The sequence below is a fragment of the Homalodisca vitripennis genome, chromosome 8 (assembly GCF_021130785.1).
Source record: "Homalodisca vitripennis isolate AUS2020 chromosome 8, UT_GWSS_2.1, whole genome shotgun sequence".
In the NCBI taxonomy this organism is placed as follows: Eukaryota; Metazoa; Arthropoda; class Insecta; order Hemiptera; family Cicadellidae; genus Homalodisca; species Homalodisca vitripennis.
The window spans coordinates 45,720,214-45,747,570 of record NC_060214.1 but is presented as its reverse complement, the minus strand read 5'-3'; the positions used below and the strand labels follow the sequence as shown (position 1 = coordinate 45,747,570).

General features: G+C 34.5%; 1 protein-coding gene across 1 annotated transcript; it reads left to right on the top strand.

The window, feature by feature from the left end:
• Positions 1–24,787: 24,787 nt before the first annotated feature.
• On the top strand, positions 24,788–26,416 carry LOC124368137 (piggyBac transposable element-derived protein 4-like). The gene has a single exon (XM_046825412.1). The coding sequence runs from the start codon at positions 24,788–24,790 to the stop codon at positions 26,414–26,416; it is 1,629 nt and encodes a 542-aa protein (XP_046681368.1).
• Positions 26,417–27,357: the final 941 nt, after the last annotated feature.

Below are 27,357 nucleotides of genomic sequence, written 5' to 3'. Positions count from 1 at the left end.
GAGAAGAAACAGCGCGTATTTTTAAAGTTTTTAAAATATAACGTGAATAAAGTAAGAGTTCCAAAAATATAATGTAATATAATGGTTAAAGTATTTTTATATCAAAATTTGCTAAATATATAGTATTCTAAAGTTTCTAATATTAGTTATATTAGATAAATATTTCGTAATACATCGATATTTAAACATCTTTTTGCTTTTTTCAATACAGAAACGAAGTCATTGCGTTCCATTGCACCTAATATGAGTAACTTTATGTGTTTTCTTTTAAATACATCTGAAATTGTTCAGTTTAGAGCTAGTGTGACGCGAGTTTGAAGGGATTTGTTGGGAAAATTAAATCGTCACAAACTGAATTCTTCCACACTGTCACACTCAAGCACCCATTGCAATGCAGTTATGTACCGCATACGAAAAAGGCAATTATTGCATGTTTTGCTAGATTAAAACTAAAAATAGCTAGTGTGGAGCTAGTGTATTGATAGTATGAAGAGATGGATTGGGAAGTGGAAACCGTCACAAACTGAATTCTTCCATGCTATAAACCTCACGCAGTTATTTTTCACTTGGCACGATAGCTGTGATTAATTATTACAAATCAGAATATTATGACTAAAATATTAATTAGATTAATTAATATAAGGTAATTTTAATTACTTATGAAAACGATTACTTGTTTAAAACAACAACTTTGTATTTTTTTCAAATATATTATTAAAATATGAAGTTGCATCTGTTATATTCGTTCCACTTCAGACTAAATACGATAAAAAACAAAGTTAAAATTAAATTTTGTGATGTTGGAAAGGGATAATATTCAGATTTACGTTAAACCTTAATTTAACCGTAATTTAAACGTTTGATTACGTTAAACTTTAAATATAATTGTACATAGTACAAATATTGCAGGTAAATAACTATGTTAACTATACATTCCATAGATTTCCAATTTAGTATTCATATATACAAACTAAATGTAAATTACAAGAATGGAATCAAAATATCCAAGTTTATATTGGTAGGTATAGTTATCCTTTTTGAATATTTATTTATACCCACAAAATCAGTTTGTTAAACGACTGTGAAATACGCGCTCTTACTTAGTGTACTTGTATAAATATATACATACGTACATTTACAAACGATCACGTATCTAAATAGAATGAAAATTTTAGACTTTATCCTGAAATAACATTTACATTTTATACACAATTTTTTGTAATAAGTTGAACATGATACTTAATAATAAAACTTTTAAATTTACATTTGGATTAATAATCGTGCCTATGTTATTCTTTAGTTTTTTTATTTGTCAATGTATGTATTTTAGTTTAATATATCTTCGTTTTTTGTAAATTTGTTTATGATTTTTAAGCGGCTCAAAAGAATTATGAAGTGATTACAATAACAAAGTAAGTAACTTAATGGAAAATGTCTCTGATTTACAGAGTTAATTACCAAACTTAATTACAGTCTGACAAACAACCTTGACTTTTTTTAACCCCTTTGAGTGCCACAGCGTCGCTAATTTTGATGGTACGAAAAGTGCATAAAGTGCCAGCGTCGCCAATTTTAACTTTTCGTATTTCGATAATATTTTATATAGTACAAAGATTATTTTGGCTAAAATTATCAGACAGCTGTATTAAATACGTTCCAAACCATCAATAAATACGAGTTTTCCGTTTTTTCTCTACTATTTTATCTGTGAAACTTATGTTGTTTGGGTACTTATTAAGAACCCACAATTCTTGGACGAGTTTTTTTTCCTTATTGGAGACAAAATAAATTACAGTATTTAAAACAACTGACTTTACTTAACCTATTTTTGAATTTACAAGTTATTACGACAATCAATTAAATCAAAAACTATAAGAACAACGTTTGCATTATTCGAAAATGTCAGGTAATTCGTGTGTCTATTTGGAGACGATTTGGAGAAAGGATTATGACTCATCGAGTATTTTTCGATTTCATTATGGAAGAAGGAACGTATAAGGAAGTTTATTTTGATCTCTGATAAGGAAAACTCGTCCAAAAATAGTGGGCTGTGATAAGTACCTGTACGATGTTTCCTCTTCCAGTAACGCGACGTAGCGGACGAGTACCGTGTTGCGTAACGGCCTTTCTTGTTGTTTATGAGCCGATAACCTAACATTTGAGTAAATACAATATAAAATAGTAACTTATACAGTATTTCACTGTATTTCTTTACAAAATTAATGTACGATTTGAGTCGTGTTCAAGCGAAAAACGTAAATTTTCAGTGTAAATATTATTAGGGTTATTATTTAGTAAATGTAAACTTTTATGTAAATATGTTAGCAAGTATTTGTTTCTAAACTTACTAATCATATTTATTTGTGTTGTATTAATGTTTTATTAGATGTATTGGGAAAAACTACATCATTATTAACTAATTTCTAAACTCTGACAAATGAAGTACAGTTTATAAAATGTCGGTATCGGGCAGCATTTTGTTAATACATGTAATGCAATTTTTTTAATTCTAGAATAAGATATTACGCATGGGTTTTATTTTAGAATCATATGGCCTTTATCATGGTATAAAGAAAAAATCTTAAAACTACCGTATACACACAAATCAGGTCGAAACTTAACTTTTTATACGAAAGTAAAAAACATTTTTATAAATACTGAAACTTTTTATATTTTTATAAATCTAATTTTATTTGTAACGATATGTATCATATTCTGCATTTAATAAAAAAAAACAAGAACAAAATGATGGAAATCTGTTTGGTAGTTATTTTACAACAGCTTTTTCCCAAAAGCTTACAAATATGCGAAAAATACTCGTGGCACTCAAAGGGTTAAGGAGGTTTCCACTCTTAAAAGTAAAACCAATTTAGTTAAAAAAAGTTTTATAACCGTGATTTAATTTCTGTTGGTATTTAATTTTCATTAATATAATGTACATATTTTTTATATAACTTTGTGATTGGACTGAAATGTTTATCTTATGTCTAGCAAAGGGTATATATGGGTTGTACTGCTTCCTGAGTGACAGGATGTTCAGGTTAGGGGGTAGGGGCTGCCTCCTTTCGAGATCCATGTGGAAGAATTAGGGCAATAATCTCGAAGTCAATTCCCCCTCGGAAGAAGAGAAGGCCAGCTCTGAACCAGCCTCTCTAGTCAAAATATTCAGGGGTAGAACACCCTTGTTGGGGCTACTGATAATTAGGGAATGAACTCTAACAACTCCTTTCGACGCCTTTTCTAGATGATAAAGTTCATGTGTGTTCTGCACAAAAATTGAAGAAAATTTAATTTTGGATCAATAAGTATAAACATAGTTGGAGAATAAGATAAGTACACTCCGGTCGGAGCGCAGATATATAACTTTTGATGAAACTTGGATCCACAATTACACTCCAACCATAGGGGGAGAGAGAGAGAGAGAGAGAGAGAGAGAGAGAGAGAGAGAGAGAATTTGGATGAGATTTTTCATCATTTGTGTGTATCAATATATCTCTTAGGGAAACAACAGTCAAACATGTACTATTTCTAATGACTGCTAACGTTTCACTGCTATTTTCTTGCAGCTATAATATCTTACTACCAGCTTATATAGTGTATTATACGTATTGTAAAAATTACTATGGGAGCCCCATATATAATTTGAAGCTATCTTAATAACGCCAAGTCGGATCTCATTAATCAGCAAATCCGTTTGATTCGCTGTTGATTTTCATCGTTACCCTTTACGTGATCGATGACATTGACACTACCACAGTATGCCTAATCCCTCTAGATCTTCTAGAGGTTTCTCATCTGCCTTAACCTCCTTTATTTAGGCCATATTGTATGTGGGATTAAATCTTTGAAACAAATTTCACCTTCATAAAGTTATTTCGAGCCTAGAATTTTGTTAATTCAGTATATTTTTTATTTTATTTAATTTATAATATTGAGTGTAAAAAATACTATTATATACCGTATTTTTATTCATATTTTTATTTAGAGTTTAAAATACACTATTCAAAAAACTTATTTGCCTTAAAAAATTATTATTATCCGATTGCATTTTTTTTATATACTAGCACATACCCACGTCTTCCCCTGTAATTTCTGGGCAACTTGCATGCAATGAATAGTGAATAGCTCCCACGATTTCAGTAACACTTTTAGACCTATTTTATACCAATGTGGAGGAATTCCAAAGCTGAAGTTCATAGGTTTCTTAGTGAATGTACTTACGTTGTAATACAATAGGATCCTATCGTATTGTTTTAATGGAATTAATCATATATCATGCATAACTTACACATTTCTCACTGTTCATGGTTTAAACAATCAGTGGTTCTTCTACAAAATGGTGCGTCATTCTTATTTCATGTTTTGCGCTTCTAAGATCATTTCTGGTTCCTATTAACTATATTCATATATGTTTCAGACTCTTTAGCTAAATCCAACTTAAAATTTTAAACGGCTGTATAGTGTATACTAAGGTTTGATTATAATCATAAGTATTATTTTGTTATGAATAAAAAAAACTACAGGTAATTTTCCCTATATTTTATTTCATGTGCTTGTGGCGTGACGACCACACGTAATTTAATTTTTAAAAGTTCTCGGGTTCTAACTCGGATACGGTGATGGAAACTAGCCCTATACTGTAAAATTACTGAGGGACTAGTCCAATCAAAACAAAGTACTACCGTATAACTACTCAATTATTCACAACTACAGAAATAACGATTGTCGAGATTCACGTAATCGACAACCGAATGCCTAACAAAGAATATAACTAGTTAGTAATGTCGAATGGAATTGTGGGAGTCTACAACAAGTATAGCGGACTATTACCGTCTATTGTTCTCAGCCAATATGGCGTCTCTATTATAAGTATTACTTATAATTAAGTAAAAATTATACAAATTAATCAAAACAAGTTTTTAATTAGTTTTAAATTTAAAGCATTAAATTATCTTTGATTTAGTCACCTCGTGATTTCAACAATTGCAATTATGTTTTATAAACAGTTTATAGGCTAGCATTATTCTACGGGCAGAACAAAAATTACTTACCCATCATCCTTGTCCCGGCTTCTTGCACCAACTTTTCGAACTTCTTCAACGAAACAAAGAAACACTAATTTATTTTTAGAAAGACTTACCAAATGACACAATCAACCCCACAGAACTCAACCAACCCCACACCTGACACCAAATATGTGGCGTGACGACCACACGTAATTTAATTTTAAAAGTTCTCGGGTTCTAACTCGGACACGGTAATGGAAACTAGCCCAGGTTGCTGTAATAAAAATTCTCTCCTCGTTTGGGTGGCCAAATTAAAACAATTTAGGTTATTGCGAAAACAATTTGAATTTTATTGCATAATTTAAAATCAGTCGAACAACTACAAATTTAGAACGGGAGAGAGAGCGAGAGAGCGATTTCACGCGAGCTTGACGCGTTCAAAACCCCGGCACCACTGCGACTCAGAACAACGAACTCCAAGGAGCAGCGTTGTTCCAGACGCTACCTCAGCAAATTCCTGCCTGTTTACCACCCAGTAACTACGCAGCTGCTCTGGGTATGGAAAGTTACCAGGCTTACTGCTGACAGACTTGGACTTACAATTCATGTGCTGAATTAAACTATATATCTTCTCCACCTGCACTGCTTAAAACTAATAAGTCTGACTGCATATATTCATTACTCGTTACTACAATTTAGATGTTATGCTCAATAAAAATAAAAAAATACTGATAATTTAATACTTTAAATTGGCTGATTAAGACCGCATACGATGTCACCGGTCTGGTCTTAGAACTATATATGCTAGGGTCGTCACATGCTCGTAAAAACTTCATAAAACAATTTCCAAAATATCTAGCTACATTGGTCCTACTTTTATTGGGGATAGCAAATAGCAAAGTCTATGCAACATAAAACTCTAGCATACTCTCTTTAGCTAATGTTCGCAATAGGATGCTTACATATTGTTTGAAGTTCTATAAAAAACCAAAACTTCAAATTAATTGGTGTCGCTTAATTTTTGAAGGTTTTATCATGGCAAGCAAATTATTATCTCACTTCCAGTATGTTCTCGATTGGTTACATCATTTCTGTCAGCGAAAATGTTTATAGAGGGTATTGTACATGTATTTGTTTAACAGCCAACAAATAACAACAAAATATAAAAGATTTTTTACACTAACTACTACATAATTCACAAATGATTTAACATAAGTATTTATGTCCATCCCATTACCACGTAACGCAGGCCTCGTATATTTTACACCCTAACACTGGTTGTTAGGTAAGTGAGAACGTTGCTAATGGTACAACTGGAGTCTGCAGTAAATTTCACTTTGTGGTTTTACTACATTGTTCAAGTTATCTACAAACTTGACTACATTTTATCCACTGTCCTTTAAAAACATTTCAGTGATTGCATTGCTTGTTTTAAGTTCATATGTTCCAAATCTTAAGGATTCTTGAGTTTTTTTCACTGTGTAAGTCTTAAATTTTTGATCTGTTTCTCAGTATTACTGATAATCAAAAACCTTTTTCACTCATCACCTATTACAATAAGCTCAATATGAATACACAAAAATAGAATCTACTAATATAGCAATACTAAAGAATCGTTAAGTAAGAGCAATATATAGCCCACAATATCAGACCATTATATAAATTGAATAGATACAACCAAATAGTCTCTGTAAAAATTGTTTTCAGTGTTAACGATCAGCTATCTCTTTAATGATTAGTCTTTTCATAAATACCAGTTGTTCCAAATTTCATTTACAGTGATGGTATTTTGGAAACGACAAAAGACACAGTAAGGTTGAATTGGACAAGGTTGTTCATGATAAAAAGGCCGAAAAACAAACGTTGTGAACTTTTAGTTTTTTGCATAACTGCTGCACATAAAAACAGTATTTTGTCAAACGTTTTAAAACGGTCACAGCTCTCTTTTTATTGCATATACAGACCTTATACACGAAACATGCACGAACAGTTATCGAATTATTTTTTATATTTAAAACAAAACCTTCCAAGACATGCAAGCAGGATGTGCTGAGTTCGAATCAAATCATCTATCACAATGGTACATTTTTATTAATAAAAATGAAATAGATCGTTTTCTGATTTAAATGTACTATATATGATTTACCTTTCTTATGTTTTTATTAAAAGTAGTACAAACTCACACTTTTGATATGCTTTTTGAAGGAAATTCTTATTCTACTATTCTACGTAACTTATATTTAACCACAGATAGTGTTGAAAATAGCTGTTTATTGGAATGTACATAATATGTGACAATTTAATTTTTAACATGATTATCGCAACAGCATATTAGTTTAAAATTGTATCATACTTTTGAATTCTATAGACATAATTAAAAATCATCTCATTCAAATAACTAAACAAACTAATTAAGTTTTGAAAATCTAACGCAGCTTAGTCTACTATAACTCAAAGTAAATAATAACCAGTTTATATTGTAGGAGTGTAAACGGAAATACTAGGTTAAGTAAATAGATTTAAATTTAAAAATTGTGTTTAATGTGATCCCTTCTCTGTATCACGCACACCCTAAGACCATCCTGCAACATATAAATATTTTTGGTGATTAGTCTTAAAAAAGAACAAATCAAATAGCGTCTTGTAAACATGTGGGCCAGTAGAACTTTTCAGTTTGAATAAAATATGTTCTTAATATCATTCGTTTTTTTTTAATGTAATTATGTTAATTAATTGACCTTAATAAGATATTTTTATAAGCTTATAAAATATGATATAATTTAAAATTAACAACGACACACTAGTTGTTATTTAATATTTAACGAAACTTAAAACACGTATTTGACATTTTTTTAATAAATAAAAATCCAAGTTTGTTTGGTTTACGAGAAAAGGGATCGTTGCATTTAAAGAAGTTTACTCGAACCTGACACATCCTTGTTGATGGTCTTCTATTATAATATTTAAAAAGTGTAAGAAATTTCATCCATATTTAATGTAATACACGGTTCTATTGTAGGCATTAACAAGAGGACTGCGGCAGTTTTTAAAACATACTCTAAAGGTTTTAGAGTAAACGACGCAACTAAAGTATAATAATATCCTGGTATCATTATTGCCCAAAACTTTGTCTAATTTGTCTTTGCTCTATCTCTCATAGTTTCCAAATAAAACTGTAGTGAATGTACCATTTTATACAGTCGTATATATATGGCACCATTCTTCAATCTATACACAATACATTTACTTAAAATTTGTCTTCCTTTACTGTTACAATTAAATTGTACTCATATTTCGTCAAGAAACCATAAATTCACGTGTGGTAAATTTTCATATTCATTATTAACTAAGGAATTGATTGCTTTAAGAAATTGTTGCCAAGGCAAATCCGGATTTGAGAAAGATAATCTGACGTAAGTAAACAAATGTAAGTGGAGTGAAAATTCCGGATAATAGTTATTGTGAGCTAGTGAGAGGAAGGGTTAGGGGAGGAGAAGACAATCGTATTATCATAAATCGGATTCTTCAGGTTTCACTTTCGAAGAGATCCGTTGGAATTAAAATATTTCCTAATAAAACAGAAATGTGAACAAAATGTTTCACTTTGATTCCTTAAATATGTTTTGCTAACCCTATCCAAACTTTTTGCCGGTTAGGTACAGTAAAACTTTTTACGAAAAGGGATGTATAATTAAAAAATAAATTAAATAATTAATAAAGGAAACATGTGTTGCCAATAATTGCATGATAAGTTTCATATTTACGTAAATAAATCCTCTGATCCGTTGATATATGTGATCTTTGTTATATACTTTTTAATGAATAGAAGAATTTTACGTCATATTTGTAATGATTTTTTTAGTCTTGACATTATTTTTAAATCGTATATTAACAATTAAGAAATATATATTAAAACTATATTTCCTAAAACTTCGAACACGATATGACCTAAGTTACTCGGCTATTACCAATAATTTATTCCACAATATTACAACTACTCGATGAGGAGTTTGACTTTATCTCCACATTCTCCAACCATTTACACGTCTTACTGTCAAGACCGATAGCAAGAGGGCTAAAATGTAGTCACAGATATGTGAAGATTTATGTCTAGGCCTTATTTCTTCACCTTAAATATTTCCACTTGTCTATATTTTATAGACAATACGTGTCGTACTTTATTTTATAACTTATTTTAGGCATCCAAAACTTTTAACTTGTTTATAATAAAACCTTTATAAATTGTTTTATTTGCAATTGTTTACTTTACGTATATTTCTTCTAATAAGAAAACTGATTTTCAGTAAGGAAATTTATGCACAAACAAGTTTGTAACGTGTTGAATTGAATAATTCAAGTTTAGTTTATTACCATTGTAGATCTAAAAGGAGTTACTGAAGAAAGGTGGCAGGTTGAGTTAAAGTTGAAGGGATGATGGTGGAGAGGCTGTGTTTAAAGGAGGGGGAGTGAACAAATTGGATCTTACAACCTGTCGCTACTCCAACAAGGCGACATTTCCATCTAAGCAAATAAATATCTTATTGGAATTCAACTTCCTATATTGTAATATTGAAATATATTTCAAGTACCATTTTGCCAGTTTAAAAGAGTTCTTACATTTTTGAAAACGCATAAACAGGGAAGTGGATAATTGTAGTAAAGAATACCCTGTACAATATAACACTGGTGTTATTTTAATTTCGTTAGTAAAACATGCATTTTTCTCTCTACAATACTGTTTACATTACCCTTTATATTACCACTTTTTTTCTATTGAAGGTCATTATATAAGATTGTAAAGGCCTACGATGGACCTTGTTTCCAACTACTATGATAGCCATTGTATTAAATAATAACGATCATCTTCAATAATAAGGATTAAGTAACTCATAATCTCCATGAATAACTACTTTTGTACTTTATAATTTCGGGAATAATATATGAAAATATTGTTAGAGAGGTCTGTATATGTAAATATATATATATATATATATATATTTATTTATTTTATTTAATTCAAATAAAAATTGAATCGCAAAAAGTACTTGCTCCGCCGGGACTCGAGCCCGGATCTCTCACTTGTCAGGTGAATGTTCTATCATCACACCACAGAGCCATTACTTTTTACTATTCAACTATTTTGTATTTGGCCTTTTCTTTCACATAATATGTGTTTACATAGTCAAGCTAACATATGATGGGAAGACTAAATACCTGTCAAACAACTTTTATTTACATTAATTAAATTTGTATAAGTGGCAATAGCCAAATTTAATTTAATTCAAACAAACATTGAATCACAAAAAGTACTGGTTCCGCCGGGACTCGAGCCCGGATCTCTCACTTTTCAGGTGAGTGTGCTTCCATTACACCACAGACCCCTTACTTTTTACGATTCAACTATTTTTGCATTTGGCCGTTTATTTCACATATGTGTTTAAATAACCAAACTAACATATGATGAGAGAGAGAGAGAGAGAGAGTGGTTTTAATTTTACCAAAAAGTACTTTAATATTAGAAAATGGAGAGTTCAAACAATGAGAATCACGCTGTAACCTTGTAAAACTTTGTGGATTACTCGAATGTATGATGTTTTATCTCCTCTTAGAGCTTAGTGTTAAAACTAATGTAGTTATTGTGTTAGAGGTAACATTCTGTTAAGTGATTTTCTCCCAAAAATCTTGCTTGGATATTACAAATTGTATTATGTTTGGAATTTAATATAATGTGGTATTCATAAATATCATGTCAATCTTACATTGCAAAAAGAACTCTGTATGGAATATTTATTCTAAATGAACTTTTAACTATGTTTTTAGTAAATTTAAAGTAGATTTTACTTTACTAAGGCAGTTACATAAAGTTCTTATACTGGGCAAGAGTCAGAGAAGATTTGTAGATAGTAGTGTAATATTCTTATATGTAATGAATGGATGATATCTCGGATCAGCGTTGCTTTCAATATCCTATAAGTTTATAAAAACTTTATTAAATTAAAAAATTAAATTAACGTTTTCAGTTAATTAAATTATGAACTAAATTGCGTACAAATCACTACAGGACAAAACTAGAATACTGCAAATACAGAAGTAGTATACTTTGGCCGTTGCTGGGACAACGCACCCGAGACCGGTTCTGGGACAAACCGTGTGAGACCGAATCTGGGACAGAAAATTGTTAGAGAGCGACTAAGAGTGTGAGTACGGGTAGTCAGCGCCGCGCGACTGCTGAACCGTCACCACCACCGCGCCGTGTGACACCGCGTGTTGTTTCTATAAGTATACAAACAATCGGTACGCGCCTCGTCACTGTCCAGTCACCGCCGCGCCGCGCGAGACACCGCACCTTATAAATTACTAGTTTGGTATAATGTAAGTGTATTGTGGATAGTATCAGGAATTAATGAAGCAGAAAAGTCGGAAAGAAATCCTGCTTCGAGCATTAGAGGTTCATAAACCTGTGGTTAAGCGATTCCCTAAGAGAAAAATTGTAACTTTGGGTATTGATGATTTGTGGGCTGCAGACCTTGTTGTAATGATTAGGTTTTCAAAGGAAAATGATGGATTCAGATACATACTTAATGTAATTGATACGTTTTCAAAATATGCGTGGTCAGAACCATTAAAAACTAAAAGCTCACAAGAGGTTACTAAATCGTTTGGTAAAATATTAAGAAGAGCGAAATTGGTTGGTCACAAACCCCCGAACCTTCTTCACACGGATAAAGGACGAGAATTTGTTAATAAGGAATTTAGAGAGTTTTTACACAAAAATCAAATAAAGTTATACCATACTGAAAATGAGGGAAAAAGTGCCATTATAGAGCGTTTCCATAGAACTCTCAATGAAAAAATGAAAGTGCACTTTGAAATTCAAAACTCTTTTAGATGGGTGTCACATTTACAGAAGCTTCTACGTCAATATAACAGTAAATTTCATAGCACTATAAAGATGAGCCCATCAGAAGTGAATTCAAGCAATGAACAAACTTTAAGAAACATGTACGCAAACACTGGACGATGTCTAGTATTCAGACCCAGACTTTCGGTTGGAGACCGCGTAAGAATTACTATGAAGAAAGATGTATTGAAAATAAATACCGCAGAAATTGGACAAGAGAAATATTTCGGATTGTGGCTGTCAACAAAACTTGCCCTGTTACCTACAAAATCGCAGACCAGTCTGGTGAGGGAAATAATAGGATCGTTTTATGAAAAAGAGATACAAAAAACTATGTTCTAGTCAAATGTATTAATAATGCTCTCATCCTTCCTTCCACTCATCCCACACACCCACCCTCTTCCTACTCCCTCTTCCTATTCTCATCCATCCATACCTCATCCTTTTCCATCGTCAATCGCCCATACAATAAGAGAGTAGCCAGCTCTATAATAATGGTGTTTTCTCCTGCTAGCAAGCAAACAGCATTTTCTCAATGCTACGGATGGTCTTCGAAGATCATCAGTCAAGAAATGTCCGAATTGTGGAGAAGAGGTTACTGCATCTAACCTATCCCGCCACGAAAAAACAAAGAAGTGCATCCATACCTCATCCTTTTCCATCGTCAATCGCCCATACAGTAAGAGAGTAGCCAGCTCTATAATAATGGCGTTTTCTCCTGCTAGCAAGCAAACAGCATTTCTCAATGCTACGGACGGTCTTCGAAGATCATCAGTCAAGAAATGTCCGAATTGTGGAGCTGAGGTTACTGCATCTAACCTATCCCGCGACCAAAAAACAAAGAAGTGTATGTCAGCGTCAAATCCACCAGCTTATGCTTCTTCCAACGGATTCAATGAAAAACCTCCTTCGATGAAACAAGTATGTTCAAGGTGTGGTGCTGAAGTCAGGAACTCCTCCATGTCCCGCCATAAAAATACAAAGAAATGCATGTCTACGTTAGACAGACAAACTCCGGATTTTGATATGTCTATGTTGGAAAACTTCGCTGATGCTGTGAGTGACAATCAATTCCAGAACGCGATTGCTGATTTTGATATGTCTATGTTGCCAGAGTCCTATTCAAATCTCAGACCTGATGAACAAGACGCGATTGCTGATTTTGATTTGTCTATGTTAGACACTCCAGATTTCTATTCCAAAATTAGAACTATAATTGGTCCATCTAAAGCTGACGCTTCAAAGTTTGAACCACCAGTAAAAAGGATACACCCCGATTCATCGAAAATTATATCAATACTTGGTCCACCACCATTTGAAGTTCCGGATGAGTCCGACTATTCACTGCATATACCATATAGTCCTGTATACAATTCACCACTACACATCCCAGAGAGTCCAACATACAACGTGCTTAGTCCGACCGATGTACGTGCTCAAATAAAACCCCAGAAGAAACCATGTCCAAAATGCAGTAAGGAAATAACGGTTTCCAACATGGCTCGGCACCAAAAAATCTCAGAAATGTGCCAGCAAGCAGCGTGGTATGACATATAACGAACGTCTGAAAAAGATGGAAATCAAACCAGCTCCTAAAAGTAAAATGTGTTGGATTTGTGAAACACCAATAGAGTCATCCAACTGGAACCGTCACAAACAATCGAAACGCCATATCCGTTTGTCAGCACTTCATGAAGGTCCTCGATACAGGAGTGAAATATTACCCATTACGAGACTGACACCAAGACTGCCGGCACCCACTCCAGACATCAACATGCTGGTAAAGAAATACCCAAAACGACCAAGGGAAGTCAAACAAGTACCGAAGGTCAATACAAAACGACATAGCTCTTGAAGCGATGATCCGAAAACCGACTAGACCGCAAAAGATTCCTACAGGTGTGAAAAAGATTATTAGTGAGACACCGAATAGTACAATTAATAGTGAGAATTCGATTAGCCCTACCATGGAAGAGAGACAGCTTCTGTCTGAAACAGAATCACCTTCAACACCTCATCTGGTTCCGGTACGTACCCCAGAGGAGTCACAGACAATACTTGATGAAATATCAGAAGTCCAGTCGGCATTCACGGGAAGATTGAAAACGTATGTGATTATGAACAAACGTGGGATCAAAGATCCAAAAATGTTTCTTGAGATATGCAAACCACTCGTTGTTGAAAAACTTCAGGAAGCTGTAAAAGAAAAGAATCTTAAGGTAAACATGGTTTATCATGCTGAATTCAAGAAAATAATAAACGATGTGGAGGTGACTCAAGTCATGAACTTTAAAACGAAAAATGAAATTCTTTACTCGACAACGTCTCTGTCTGACTATTATAACTCAGCAAAACTTAAGATGGAGGAGTTTGAGGCAAACGGTTCTCAATGGTCACTAAAAAGTGTGAAAGATTTGGAGATCAGAGTCAACCGATACGTTCCTTTTCATGGATCCAGCTATGTGGTTCTACCAAAACAGATTCAATCCAAAAAGGCTGTTATTAATGTAAAAAACGAAGATCAGAAATGTTTTATGTGGTCTATTCTGGCCGCTTTACATCCACTTAAGGTTCATCCAGAAAGAATCAGCAATTACGAACCTTTCAAACGAGAGCTGCTTCATGCACTAGCAACTTGCGAATGCCCCATGAAACTTGATGATATAGCAAAGTTTGAAAGACTTAGTGGCATTTCTGTTAATGTCTATGCTTATGATGACAAGTTCGATATATTCCCGCTGAGAATAACTGATAACGAGATGGAAAAACATGTTAATCTACTGTTTATCAGAGAAAAAAACAAACACTCACTACTGCTGGATCAAAGATATGTCCCGTTTGGTTAGTTCACAGATCTCACGAAATGGACATAAGATGTGGATATGCAATAGGTGTTTGCAACACTTTACGAGAGAGGATTTACTCATCAAGCATAGAGAAGACTGTAACACACACGATGCTGTAAAATTGGAACTACCAGAGCCAGGAACTGTAATTAGATTTAAAGATTTCAATTGCTCAATGAGAGTGCCCTTTGTGTATTACGCAGACTTTGAATGCTGTCTAGCACCTATTTCAACATGTGAACCGTGTAAAGTGGATTGTAATGGTAATCATCAGCGTTCACTATCAAATATCAGAAACATAATGCCATTTCCTTCTGTATGTATGGGGTGTCAGAGGACGGCTTTTCCAAACCACCGATTAAATACTTTAGAGACGATGCTGCACATGTATTTGTAAAATCATTGATTGAGGAGTCGATAAGGATTAATGAACTTTACAAGAGTGAAGCAATAGTCCCCATGCAGTTGATGACAAAAGAGCAACAGGAAATGTTTGAATCTACAACTACGTGTCATATCTGTGGAAATTATCTTGGTGATGATCGTGTTAGAGACCATAACCATTTGACGGGTTTGTTTAGAGGAGCAGCTCACAACAAGTGTAACATCAATTTCAAAAAACCTAGGTTCATTCCTGTTTTCATTCATAATTTAGCAGGTTACCACACTCACCTATTCATTAAAGAGTTTGGTAAGTTCGAAAATCGCATATCATTGATACCCAACAACGAGGAGCGGTACATTTCCTTTACGGTCAGTGTGGAAGGTGGAATTGAACTACGATTCATCGATTCATTCAAGTTCATGTCACAAAGTCTCGATAGGTTGGCAAAGAATCTGACTAGATCTCAATTCAAACACATCTCAACATATTACAATGGTAAGGACCTCAATTTATTGCTACGAAAAGGAGTGTACCCTTACGACTACATGGACAGTATAGAAAAATATAGTGAAACATCACTACCTAGTCAAGAAGAATTTTACAATAGACTGAATAAACAACACATAACAAATGAAGATTACAAACATGCGTGCGATGTATGGACCGCCTTTAACATTCAGAACATGAAAGAATATACAATGCTATATAACGAAACCGATGTCTTGCTGCTTGCAGATGTTATGGAAAACTTCAGGGATGTATGTCTCAATACATACAAATTAGATCCTGCATGGTATTTCACAGCACCTGGGTTGGCTTGGAACGCAATGCTATAAATTAAGTCGAACTGTCTCTATTGACTGACATCGATATGGTACTCATGGTTGAAAAGGGTATTCGTGGTGGTATTTCACAGTGTTCTCATCGATATGCGAAGGCAAACAATCCCTACATGAAAGACTACGACAAATCGAAACCAAATAACTACCTCATGTACTTGGATGCAAACAACCTGTATGGGTGGGCAATGTCTGTAAAACTACCATATGCAAACTTTCAGTGGAGCAGTACAGACATCGATTTAATGAAAGTTAGTGACGATTCACCCACAGGCTACATATTAGAAGTTGATTTGGAATATCCTGAAGAACTACACGACGTACACTCTGATCTACCTCTCGCTCCAGAACGTAGAGTCCCACCAGGATCGAAAATGGCAAAGCTTCTGACAACTCTCTACAGCAAAGAAAAGTATGTCGTACACTACAAAAATTAAAAGCTTTATTTGAGTCTGGGTATGAAACTAAAACATGTTCATAGAGTTCTTAGTTTCAGTCAAAGCAATTGGTTGCAACCGTACATTAATCTGAATACCATGGAGCGTACAAAGGCGAAATATGATTTTGAGAAAGACTTTTTCAAACTTATGAACAACTCAGTTTTTGGAAAAAACAATGGAAAATATGAGAAATCGTGTGGACATTCGTTTGGGTACTAAGTCCAAATTAGTGGAAAGATGGGTTAGCAAACCGAACTTTAAGAGTCGAACCATCTTTACAGAAAACCTAGTTGCTGTACATTTTAGTAAGAAAAAACTTTTGTTAAATAAACCTATTTACGTAGGTATGAGTATTCTAGACATATCAAAGACACTGATGTATGATTTCCACTACAATGTAATGAAAGAGAAGTATGGATCTAATATAAAAATGGTGTACACCGATACCGATTCCCTGATATATGACATCAAAACGAAAAACTTCTACGAAGACATGAAACATATAATTGGATTATTTGATACAAGTGACTACCCCAACCCCAACCAATATGGGCTCCCCCACGTAAACAAAAAAGTTCTGGGTAAAATGAAAGATGAACTTAATGGTCGAATCATGCGAGAATTTGTAGGACTACGATCCAAGATGTATGCGAGCAATATTGAAGACAACCATTACATAAAGTGGTCTAAGGGCGTGAAAAAAGCTGTAGTTGAAAATGAAATTACCTTTAGCAACTATAAAGACTGTTTGTTTAGTAACATCGAGCACTACAAAACGATGAATACAATTCGGAGTCAAGCACACAATCTCTACAGCGTAGAACACCATAAAGTGGTACTTTCATCAAAGGACGACAAGCGTTTCGTACTCGAAGACAATATCCGAACCCTAGCATGGGGTCATCATAGAATATGCGAAAACTGTTAAATTTTAAATGTATGTAAGAGAACATACAAGTATAAACGTAATTTGGCGTTTAAGTATAAACGTAATTTAACGTTCATAAACGTAATTTGACGTTTAAGTATAAACGTAATTTAACGTTCATAAACGTAATTTGACGTTTAAGTATAAACGTAATTTAACGTTCATAAACGTAATTTAACGTTCATAAACGTAATTTAACGTTCATAAACGTAATTTGACGTTTAAGTATAAACGTAATTTATCGTTCATAAACGTAATTTGACGTTCATAAACGTAATTTAACGTTGATAAACGTAATTTGACGTTTAAGTATAAACGTAATTTAACGTTCATAAACGTAATTTAACGTTCATAAACGTAATTTGACGTTTAAGTATAAACGGAATTTAACGTTCATAAACGTAATTTAACGTTCATAAACGTAATTTAACGTTCATAAACGTAATTTGACGTTTAAGTATAAACGTAATTTAACGTTTATAAACGTAATTTAACGTTCATAAACGTAATTTGACGTTTAAGTGTAAACGTAATTTAACGTTCATAAACGTAATTTGACGTTCTCTAAACGTAATTTGACGTTCCAGTGTAAACGTGACTTGAAAGATTTGAAGAATAACGCTGTGTCTATTACTATAAGTATACAACATGGCGAATAAACTAGATGCAAAAGAAGCAAGGCGACTTGAAAAAATTCAGACTGTCTTGGCTGCAAAGTTCAAACGTGCTGAACAGGATGAATTAAAAAACTTCTCAAACAAAAATACTATATCATCAAATGCTAATGAGACGTCTGCCAATCGTAACATATCAATAACACATGATCGACCGCTCACTGTTTCTAAAGCTAGAAAGTTGGATGAGTTAAACCAGAAATTACAAAGTGAGTTTGCTCAGACCCATTTTAAAGAGTTAGAAGATGTTCGTGAAAATGAGAAAAAGGACGAACCAAGCACCAGAGCCATTAGGGAACAACAACATAGAGAATTGGAAACACAAAAGATACGTAGTCAAAACCGTATGAAACAGTTGGTAAGATTTCAACCTCAAGCATCAGATCGTCGAACGTTTGAGGATGTAGATTATGATGATGAGCCAGAAGTACAACCTCAAGAGCAATCGATGAAACAGTTGATGGATTCTAAAGTAGTAACACTTGGTTCTCTAGGAGCCCGATACCTTCCAAAATCCAACGACAAACAGTTTGGTATTTGGTACGATGAAAATCTAGAGCAGCCGATGATCGGTTCCGAACCGATTACATTTGATTATGATGACATTATATTAGTCAGCTCTCAAAAGAAATACAAAGGGACTGAGGGTCTTTGGAGATTGTTGACGAAAAACAATATAGTAGAGAAGGATCTGTACACCGATGAAGACTGGAACTCTTACAAGGACATGTTGGTGAGGACAAACTCGCTTTTCCAAAGAAACAATCCCAAAAGTAATCGTCCCAAATCAAGTCAAGGACTAAAGTGGAAACATATGATAAAACCTATTTGGGATGAGTTGGTGAATGGAAAAGTGGCAACAATTGGTTCAGGGTTAAAGGTTTACAATGAAAATCCGGTCGAATATAAGTACATAAAGAACTTCAAAGACCTCATTGACAGGTTACACTACATTCAAGCGCAGGAAGAAGCTGGAAACAACAACTTTCATAATGAAAAACTGTCTGTGGTTGATTTCCTTCACGATGAAATAGAAGACCTAATTGCTACACCTAAAGGGTTGAAGTACCTAGTCAGATGTTTGTCTGTTTTACCTGAACATGTTATAGAAGGTAAAGGGCTTTTGAACGACATCATTAACAAGTTACCATTCGAGTTACATGCGCCCAAGAACTGGAATCTTGATACGTACAACTACTGTGGGCCCGGCACCCAGCTTGACAAGAGACTTGCTAGGGGAGATAAGGGAATTAATCCCCTCGATGAAGCTTGTAAGAAGCATGATATGTGGTATAGGAATCATAAAAACACAGAAGACAGGTGGGAGGCGGACAAAATATTACAAAAGAAAGCTTGGGAGAGGGTTACCTCAGATGATGCTGACTTGGATGAGCGTATGGTCGGTCTCGCAACAACAGGAGGAATGTGGTTGAAACGTAAACTCGGTATGGGGTTAGGAACTTCAGGATGTATCTACCCATCAGATATATAAAGCAGTGAAAGCAAATATTTTTTACCCTATATATAAGAGAGGATATAATAGAACAGTGATCAGTGGTAAAACCAGTGATGGAGAAACTGTATATTGAATTTTCGAGCGGTATAGCAAGAAGTGAGTATAGAACTGCAATGCCAGTTTCAGAGCTCAACTTCAATGCACCCAACAACAATACAACATTCAAACTGGATCATGGCATTTTATGATTCACGCATAATGTACCACATTCAAGGAAAGTATGTGCAAAAATCTGATGGATCGGATTATCAAACTAACTCTACCATCAAACTGGTAGACAACTTCGCGGCCTTCTTGTTTTCAAGAATAGAGCTGAGGAAACACAATACATTGATCGACACAGTAGAACTCCCCGGCATCACCAGCACTATAAAGGGGATTGTTAGTTACAGTAACACTGAAAAACAAACACTCTCAAGTAGTGGTTTCTCATCATCGTTTACAGGAGGTGGGAAGTTTGAAGCACTCGGCACACTTGGGCATTTTGGATTAGGGTTCTTTGACCACCTACGTTACCCGATGTACAAGGGAGGTTTTGAAATCACATTTACTAGGAATGAAGATAATGATGCGTTGTTTCACTGGAAAGGGGCAGGGTCCACAGCAACGGATCCTGGTGATGGAAAAATTGTGATAGAGTCGTTTGTGTTACGAGTCCCCATAGTCGATTATACCAGCACTTCCAAAATCCAGTTAATTGATGGTTTGAAACATCTGAGTGACAAGGATGCTTTAGTCTACAACTTCTTTCAATGGCAATGCATCGACAAAAGAGGGGTGTTCGGTTCATCGTTCAGCTTCGATAATACAAGTGTTTTCAGAAATGTGTACAATCCTAGATTTGTTATAATCGCACTTCAGACAAACAGAACAAACACCCAGGCAAAAGATCCTAGTAGATTTGACAGCTGCAACCTCAAAAATGTGTCTGTGAAAATTAATGGAGAAAGGTACCCTCAGGAATTGCAGAATTTTGATATTACTAATGGTATATACAGGATCATGTACGATCAGTACCTAGGGTTCCGAAAAATAAACTTCGGAGACAATAACGTGTTAGTAAACCTGAAAGAATTTATTGATAACTCACCTTTGGTTGTAATTGACACACATCTACATCAACCAACAACAGACAGATCTCGAAGTGACATTCAGATTGAATTAGATTTTGTAAAAGCTATTGCATCTCCACAGGGGAGCAGCGGCACCACAGCATATGTTGTCGTTGTATCTGAGGCACATTTCTCATATGACATTACTCGAAACATAATCAAATTCCTGTAAAAACAAATAAAAAAAAACAACAAAAAACAAAAAAAAAAGTAAAATAAAAATGTTTTTTTTTCATTAGTAGGCGGTAATTATTGTTTTCATGTCAGTGTTTTGTATATAAGAAAGCGTATAGAATGGAAAGTCAGCATAATTATACAGTTCGGCTATCCGAAGCTCAAAAACGTAAGCTTCGTACAGCGTACAAAAGACGGAAACCTACAGTAATCAGATTATCTAATGAACAGCTGTCTCACGGAAGTCATCGTATACTTCTTTCTAGAGAGCAACACAAAGCCGTTTCTAGAGCCGTTAAGAACAAAAAAGGTTTACAATTGCTTCTAAGTTACAACCAACTCGTATCTAATAAACAAGGAGGGTTTTTGAAGGAAATTATGGAAATGGTGGATTCGTCAGTTCCTGGAGGTAAACGCTTCATCTCTCCATTAATAAGAAGAAAGGTGGCTCCTTTACTGAGAGAAAAATTTATACCTTGGTTAAAGAGTTTAGTCGATGAGGAGTTGGACACCATTATTGAAAAAGACCCTACAGGTAGAGGGTTGAAACGACGTATTGGTCGGAAGCTTGATGCACTGTTGTCTGTGAATAAAAAAAAGAGATCTTCCCGCTGTCTCTTGGTGAAATAGAAAAATTAGCAGGTATATTAAACATTAATGAGTTTAGAGGTGTTTTCATGCGACAGTTACTTCCAGACAAACCTACAAATATCGAACGTGGTATTGTAAATCTTAGTGACCTTTCATCTGGTGGTACTCACTGGACGTGTTATGTGAAACGTGGTGAAAAGAAATTGTATTTTGATTCATATGGCGATGTCAATCCTCCAATAGAAGTAGTCAGGTACTTGGGGCCAAAAGGGTTGGTTTATAACTCAGAGCGTATTCAGGGGTTTGATGATCCTCCTATCTGTGGACATCTGTGCCTGGAGGTTCTACGACGAGATTCAGCTGGTGAGGACTGGGAACATATTCTTCGTAGTATAAGGAACAATAAAAATGCATGGAAACCGTGGTTTTATTTTCAACAGATTTGGAGAAGAAATTGAAATTGGATCAATACCAACTCAACCCAATTCAGACCCTTCTCCTAACGAGATAATTGAGCTTGCAAGTGATGTATCAAAAGTCTCACAAGATTTATCCGAAGTCAAGAAATTATTGAAATCGCATTTGGTAAAATCGGAAAAAATAATAAATGCGATCGAGATTGTCCCCACTAGTACCGTAAATGGTGAAAAGATATGGGGCAGCTTCCTACTGAAAAACCACCAGAGAATTGGTCAAGTGAGCAAAGCAGTGGAGCCATATGATGTGGTTGTCAAAGTTCAATTGAGTGAATTAGAAGGCAAGATATACATCATGCAGAAAAAATTCAACAACGAAATAAAAAATATATGGAAAGAGGTTTTGAAGACTTCCATGATGGTAGTAACTTCATCTAAAACTTGTATAGAATTATAAGTATATAACAAAACTGCAACCATGCCATTACTCAAACTAACTGGAACTGAGTCTGTATTGACTCTCCATCTAGAACACCCCATCCACTTGGATCCAAACGTAGAGTATTATATAGCTCTTGTTGGATTTTACTCTGAGAACAACATATACAACTTGTTGCAACATGCAAAAGTCTATTTTTGGGACTTGGAAATACATTTCATTCCGAAACCGCTGATACTTCAATGCGGTTACTGGACCATTGAAAAACTTGAAAAGAGTTTCAGAGATTACATACAATCGTTGAATCTTAGTGTAAGTTCTAACGATTTTAAGATCTTTAAAGATGGTGACAAAATATCAATTAATTCTCCAATTAAATTCTACTTGGATAAAACCGTTAGTGATCTCTTAGGTTTTGAAAAATCGGATGCAACAAACTTACAAAAAGAATCGTCTTACTTCAACTCAAATGAAAATGTAATTGCATCGAATCCACCGAATCTCAGAGCCGTTGATGTCATCGAGATACACTGCAATATTGTCAACAACAGTCTTGTCAATCATGATGTTCACTCTCACAAACATTTGGAGACAGCAATCCTCTACTCCTTTTCCCCTAATGTACCACACGGCTACAAAATATCTCAATCACCTCAAGAAAAACACTACATACCTCTTCGGAGCGGTTTACGAAAGATTCAACAGATCACAATCACACTTGTAGACCAAAACAACCAACTGCTCCAGAACAACCATGTAAACAACATCGTCTATTTAGATCTGATCAGTAAATCACAAACACATACATACTCACAATTGTGGTAAATAAAAATGCGTGGTGTCTGCGCGGTGGCGGGACAGCGATGACATGCGTGGTGATTCGCGCGGCGCGGTTCTGACTACCCGTACTCACACTCTTAGTCGCTCTCTAACAATTTTCTGTCCCAGATTCGGTCTCACACGGTTTGTTCCAGAACCGGTCTCGGGTGCGTTGTCCCAGCAACGGCCAAAGTATACTACTTACAGATTTAATCAGCAAACACATGAAAATATTCTTAACTTGTGGTAGGGGAGGGGGCGTGAAATAAATATTAGTAAAGGAGATGAGTAATGAATATTCCAAATTAATCAAGCAATATAAATATAAAACAAAAAAGACTGAAATGGTAAATCTTTGGGAAGAATAAAAATATCAATCAAAATGATGAACTGATTGACGTCTAAGTGTTGCTATTCATTGTAATAGTTTTCTAATTACATGTGTCGCACAGAGACATTACTAAGGTCACACGAGTTTTGGTTCCAAAAATTTTTATAATTTATGCAACTAAGGACTTTATAACTTCTGTAAAAAAGTTACATTACTCACCAATATTTCAGCTGCAATAGCATCACACCTGATAAAATATTGCACTAGTTGCAATACAATTTAAAAAATAATATATATATATATATTATATATGTATATATATATATATATATATATATATATATATATATATATGTATACATATATATACACATACATATATACTGCGTGATAGTAGAGTCCTGCACGGGATTGACAATTCATAAACGATTACAGATAAATTTGTAAATTTAACTTAAAATATAAATCTCCTTTTTGAATTTTTTATTTGTCTTAAGGATAAATTGCAAGGAGTCAAAAGGAAATCTTAAATGAGAGCACATGTTTGAAAACTTCATCATGAAGGTCCTGTTCTAGATGGTTTAATATTCTTGCTTCGCTCAAGTTGGAAAAGTTAAGGTTAGTAAATAAATAATGGACTTAACCCTTTAAAGCATAGTGGTCCCACCACGGGATCACCTTTTTGTTTATTTTCTGTTTCTAGCAGCACTGTGGTTCCGCCGTGGGACCACTTTTACTGTCTGCTTTGTGCTTCTATCTATCGGAAAAAATGTGAACTACGTCCTCAAACTCATACCAGCTGTTGCTAGTAGCCATTCAATCGTGGTTGTTCACTCCATACTGACAGATAGACGCTAACCTATGTTTTGGTGTTGTAAAACTACATTTAACATTTCATCTAAACAAGGTAAGTTCTCTTACATGGTTTTTATTGTTTATTACTATTTCATATAGCTTCTAAGTCATTAGCTTTAGTCATAGTGCTAAAAATCTTGATCTTGCACTAAAATAAATGTGTGGTCCCGCCTTGGGACCACTATGCATGGTAAAGCTAATTTGATAGAACGTATTTTTGTAAAGGTTTAAAACTACAAATTGCACTTTTCACTATTTCTATTTTAATTTTTTAAGTTTCACTAACTAATATGTTCTTAGAACTTATGAATTTACTGAATAATTGAAAATTTTGACAGACGTAGACTATTATAAGCATTTTCATATCAAGAAGACCATAATTATATAGGCCATTTTTGAAAATATATTGTAGGCCAATGTCTACTCGATAGCTTTCTTATTTTGAACTAGTTTTATACCTGAAACCATTTTACAGTTATTTTTACAAAGTATGAAACCCGCTATTATTGTTTCAGATGGCAGATCCATCATTTACTCTAAATGACGATCAGATATACGAAATATTTGAAGAAATACCTTCAGATGGCGAATCCATCGATGGTCTTGACGATGATAGATGGGAAGAAGAAGAACGCTATCTACAGCAGGATGGCACACAACTCCCTGCATATTTGGAGGCTCAGACTGATAATGAATTGATTGATATCACAAATCTACCTCTTTTCATAGAAGATGAGATGGGCCAGCATGAGCTACCTCCTACTGATCCTGTTGCAATTGGTCCTCCTCAAGATGATCCTGGCTCTAGTACAGAACCTCAAGACGATGACGTCATACAGTTTGATGATAATGATACACCGCTATGTCTAAGATATCATGAGGAAATTGGCTATATTTGGGGGGAAAAATATACTAAAAATAATAGTGACTTTACATTTCGAAAAACGTCTGGTCCCAGCCATGAGAATCTAAGCTCACCCATCGACTACTTTATGGATATATTTCCGGAAGATTTAATAAATCGCATTGTGTTTCAGACAAACCTGTACTGCACCCAAAAGCTACAGGGAGGTAGTAACTTTGTTCCAACTACAAATAATGAAGTTAAAGTTTTTCTAGGGATAAACATTTTGATGGGCATAAAACGTTTACCAAGTTATAGGGACTACTGGAGTGCAGATCCAGCAATACGAGACCCATTCATCTCTTCTGCTATGACCGTCAATAGGTTTGGATGGTTTTTGACTAATTTACACCTGAACGATAATACCAATATGCCAAACAGACAAGACCCAGCCTATGACAAGTTATTCAAAATCCGCCCTTTTTTAGACACTCTCTCCAGAACATTTTTGGAGAGCTACCAACCAAAGGAATTCCAGTCTGTTGATGAGTCAATGATCAGATTCAAGGGGCGTTCAACTCTCAAGCAGTATATGCCTCTAAAACCAGTAAAAAGAGGTTATAAAGTGTGGGTAAGAGCAGACGAATCTGGCTTTATATGTGAATTCCAAATTTACACCGGAAGATTACGGGATGGAAGAGCGGAGAAACTCCTAGGAGAAAGAGTCGTACGAGATCTTACCGAAAAAATAGTGGGAGAAAATCATAAGGTTTACTTCGATAATTTCTTTTCTTCGATGGATCTGCTGAAGGTTTTACAAAGCCAAAAAATCCAAGCCTGTTGTACAGTGAGAAAAGATCGCGTCAATTTGCCAAAATTTTTCAATAAAGACCAAATCATGAGAAGAGGAGACAGTGATGTAAGGTGTACTCTGGCTGGCCTAGTATGTGTCAAGTGGATGTATAAAAAGCCAGTTATCTTCGCATCGAACTACCACGATCCGAATGAAAAGTCTTCAGTCAAAAGAAAATTAAAAAATGGCACAAAAGTAGATGTACCGTCCACTACATTAGTAAGTGATTACAACAAGCATATGGGGTATGTTGACAAGGCCGATCAACTCAAAAAATGCTACCAAATAGACAGAAGAAGTAGAAAGTGGTGGCATAGGATTTTCTTTCACTTCTTGGATGTGTGTATTGTAAATTCATACATAATGTTTTCGCAGCAAAGTGAAGGAGCCACTTTATCTCTGAAACAGTTTCAGGATCAACTTATCACAAAGCTTGATGTCCAGTGACAAGACTAGAAATGGAAGCGGGAGAAAGAAGAAAAATACCATGTCCAGTTTTCAAGAAAAATATTTCCACAGAAATCAGAAGCAGTGGAAATGTGCACCTACCTATACATATGAGTAAGAGAAGATGCGCCAACTGCAGCACAAAGGAGAATCCTCATCGTTCTTTTTGGGGTTGTAAAGCGTGTGATGTTGCGTTGTGTTTGACTCAAGAAATAAACTGCTTTCTGAAATACCATTCTGCCTAGTACAAGAAAAAAGTTTGAATCATGCAACAATGCATCCAAATGTACATATTTTTCAATAAATTGATGTTTTTATTCTATTCAGTGCATTTTTTATGAAAAAAATTCCTGCTTATATAAGAACATGGTCTAGTGTGCTAGTGTGCATAGTGGTCCCATAGTGGAACCACCTATATAAAATATATATAACAAAAATTAAAAAATAAATTTATATATAATAATGTTTATTTATATTCTAAATAACATAAAAACCAAATGTTGAGTCAAAATTTCAAGTAAAATGATTTACGTGCTTTAAAGGGTTAAGAAATAGTTTATAAGGTAATTTGGGACTCTTCACATCCAATGGAGGATGGTCTACAAGGATTACAAGGAGCAAAAAATATAACGTAAAAATAGTTCTAGACGTACATAGTGTCCTTAAAAAGGGTGGTTTAGGTGAGATAAATAAGGCAAACAACACTTACATAGTTTAATACAGGACAAAACCGCAGATGTTCAAAGTTGAAACAATTACTACTCGACCTATGCACATCCCCCTGACATAGAAAATAATACGGGTTACTTTGTAAAATAGATGTGTAGGTGGAGTAATGGTGTATTAAGTATTATTACTTTACCTGTAATCGTTCGGGAGTTATTTAGCCTAAATCATACATATTTCCCCTGTATGGATATAACTAAATATATAAAATTTAA

Bases quoted from the DNA above. Each gene is read 5' to 3' on its own strand.
- LOC124368137 (XM_046825412.1), top strand. From the start codon at position 24,788: ATGGCAGATCCATCATTTACTCTAAATGACGATCAGATATACGAAATA.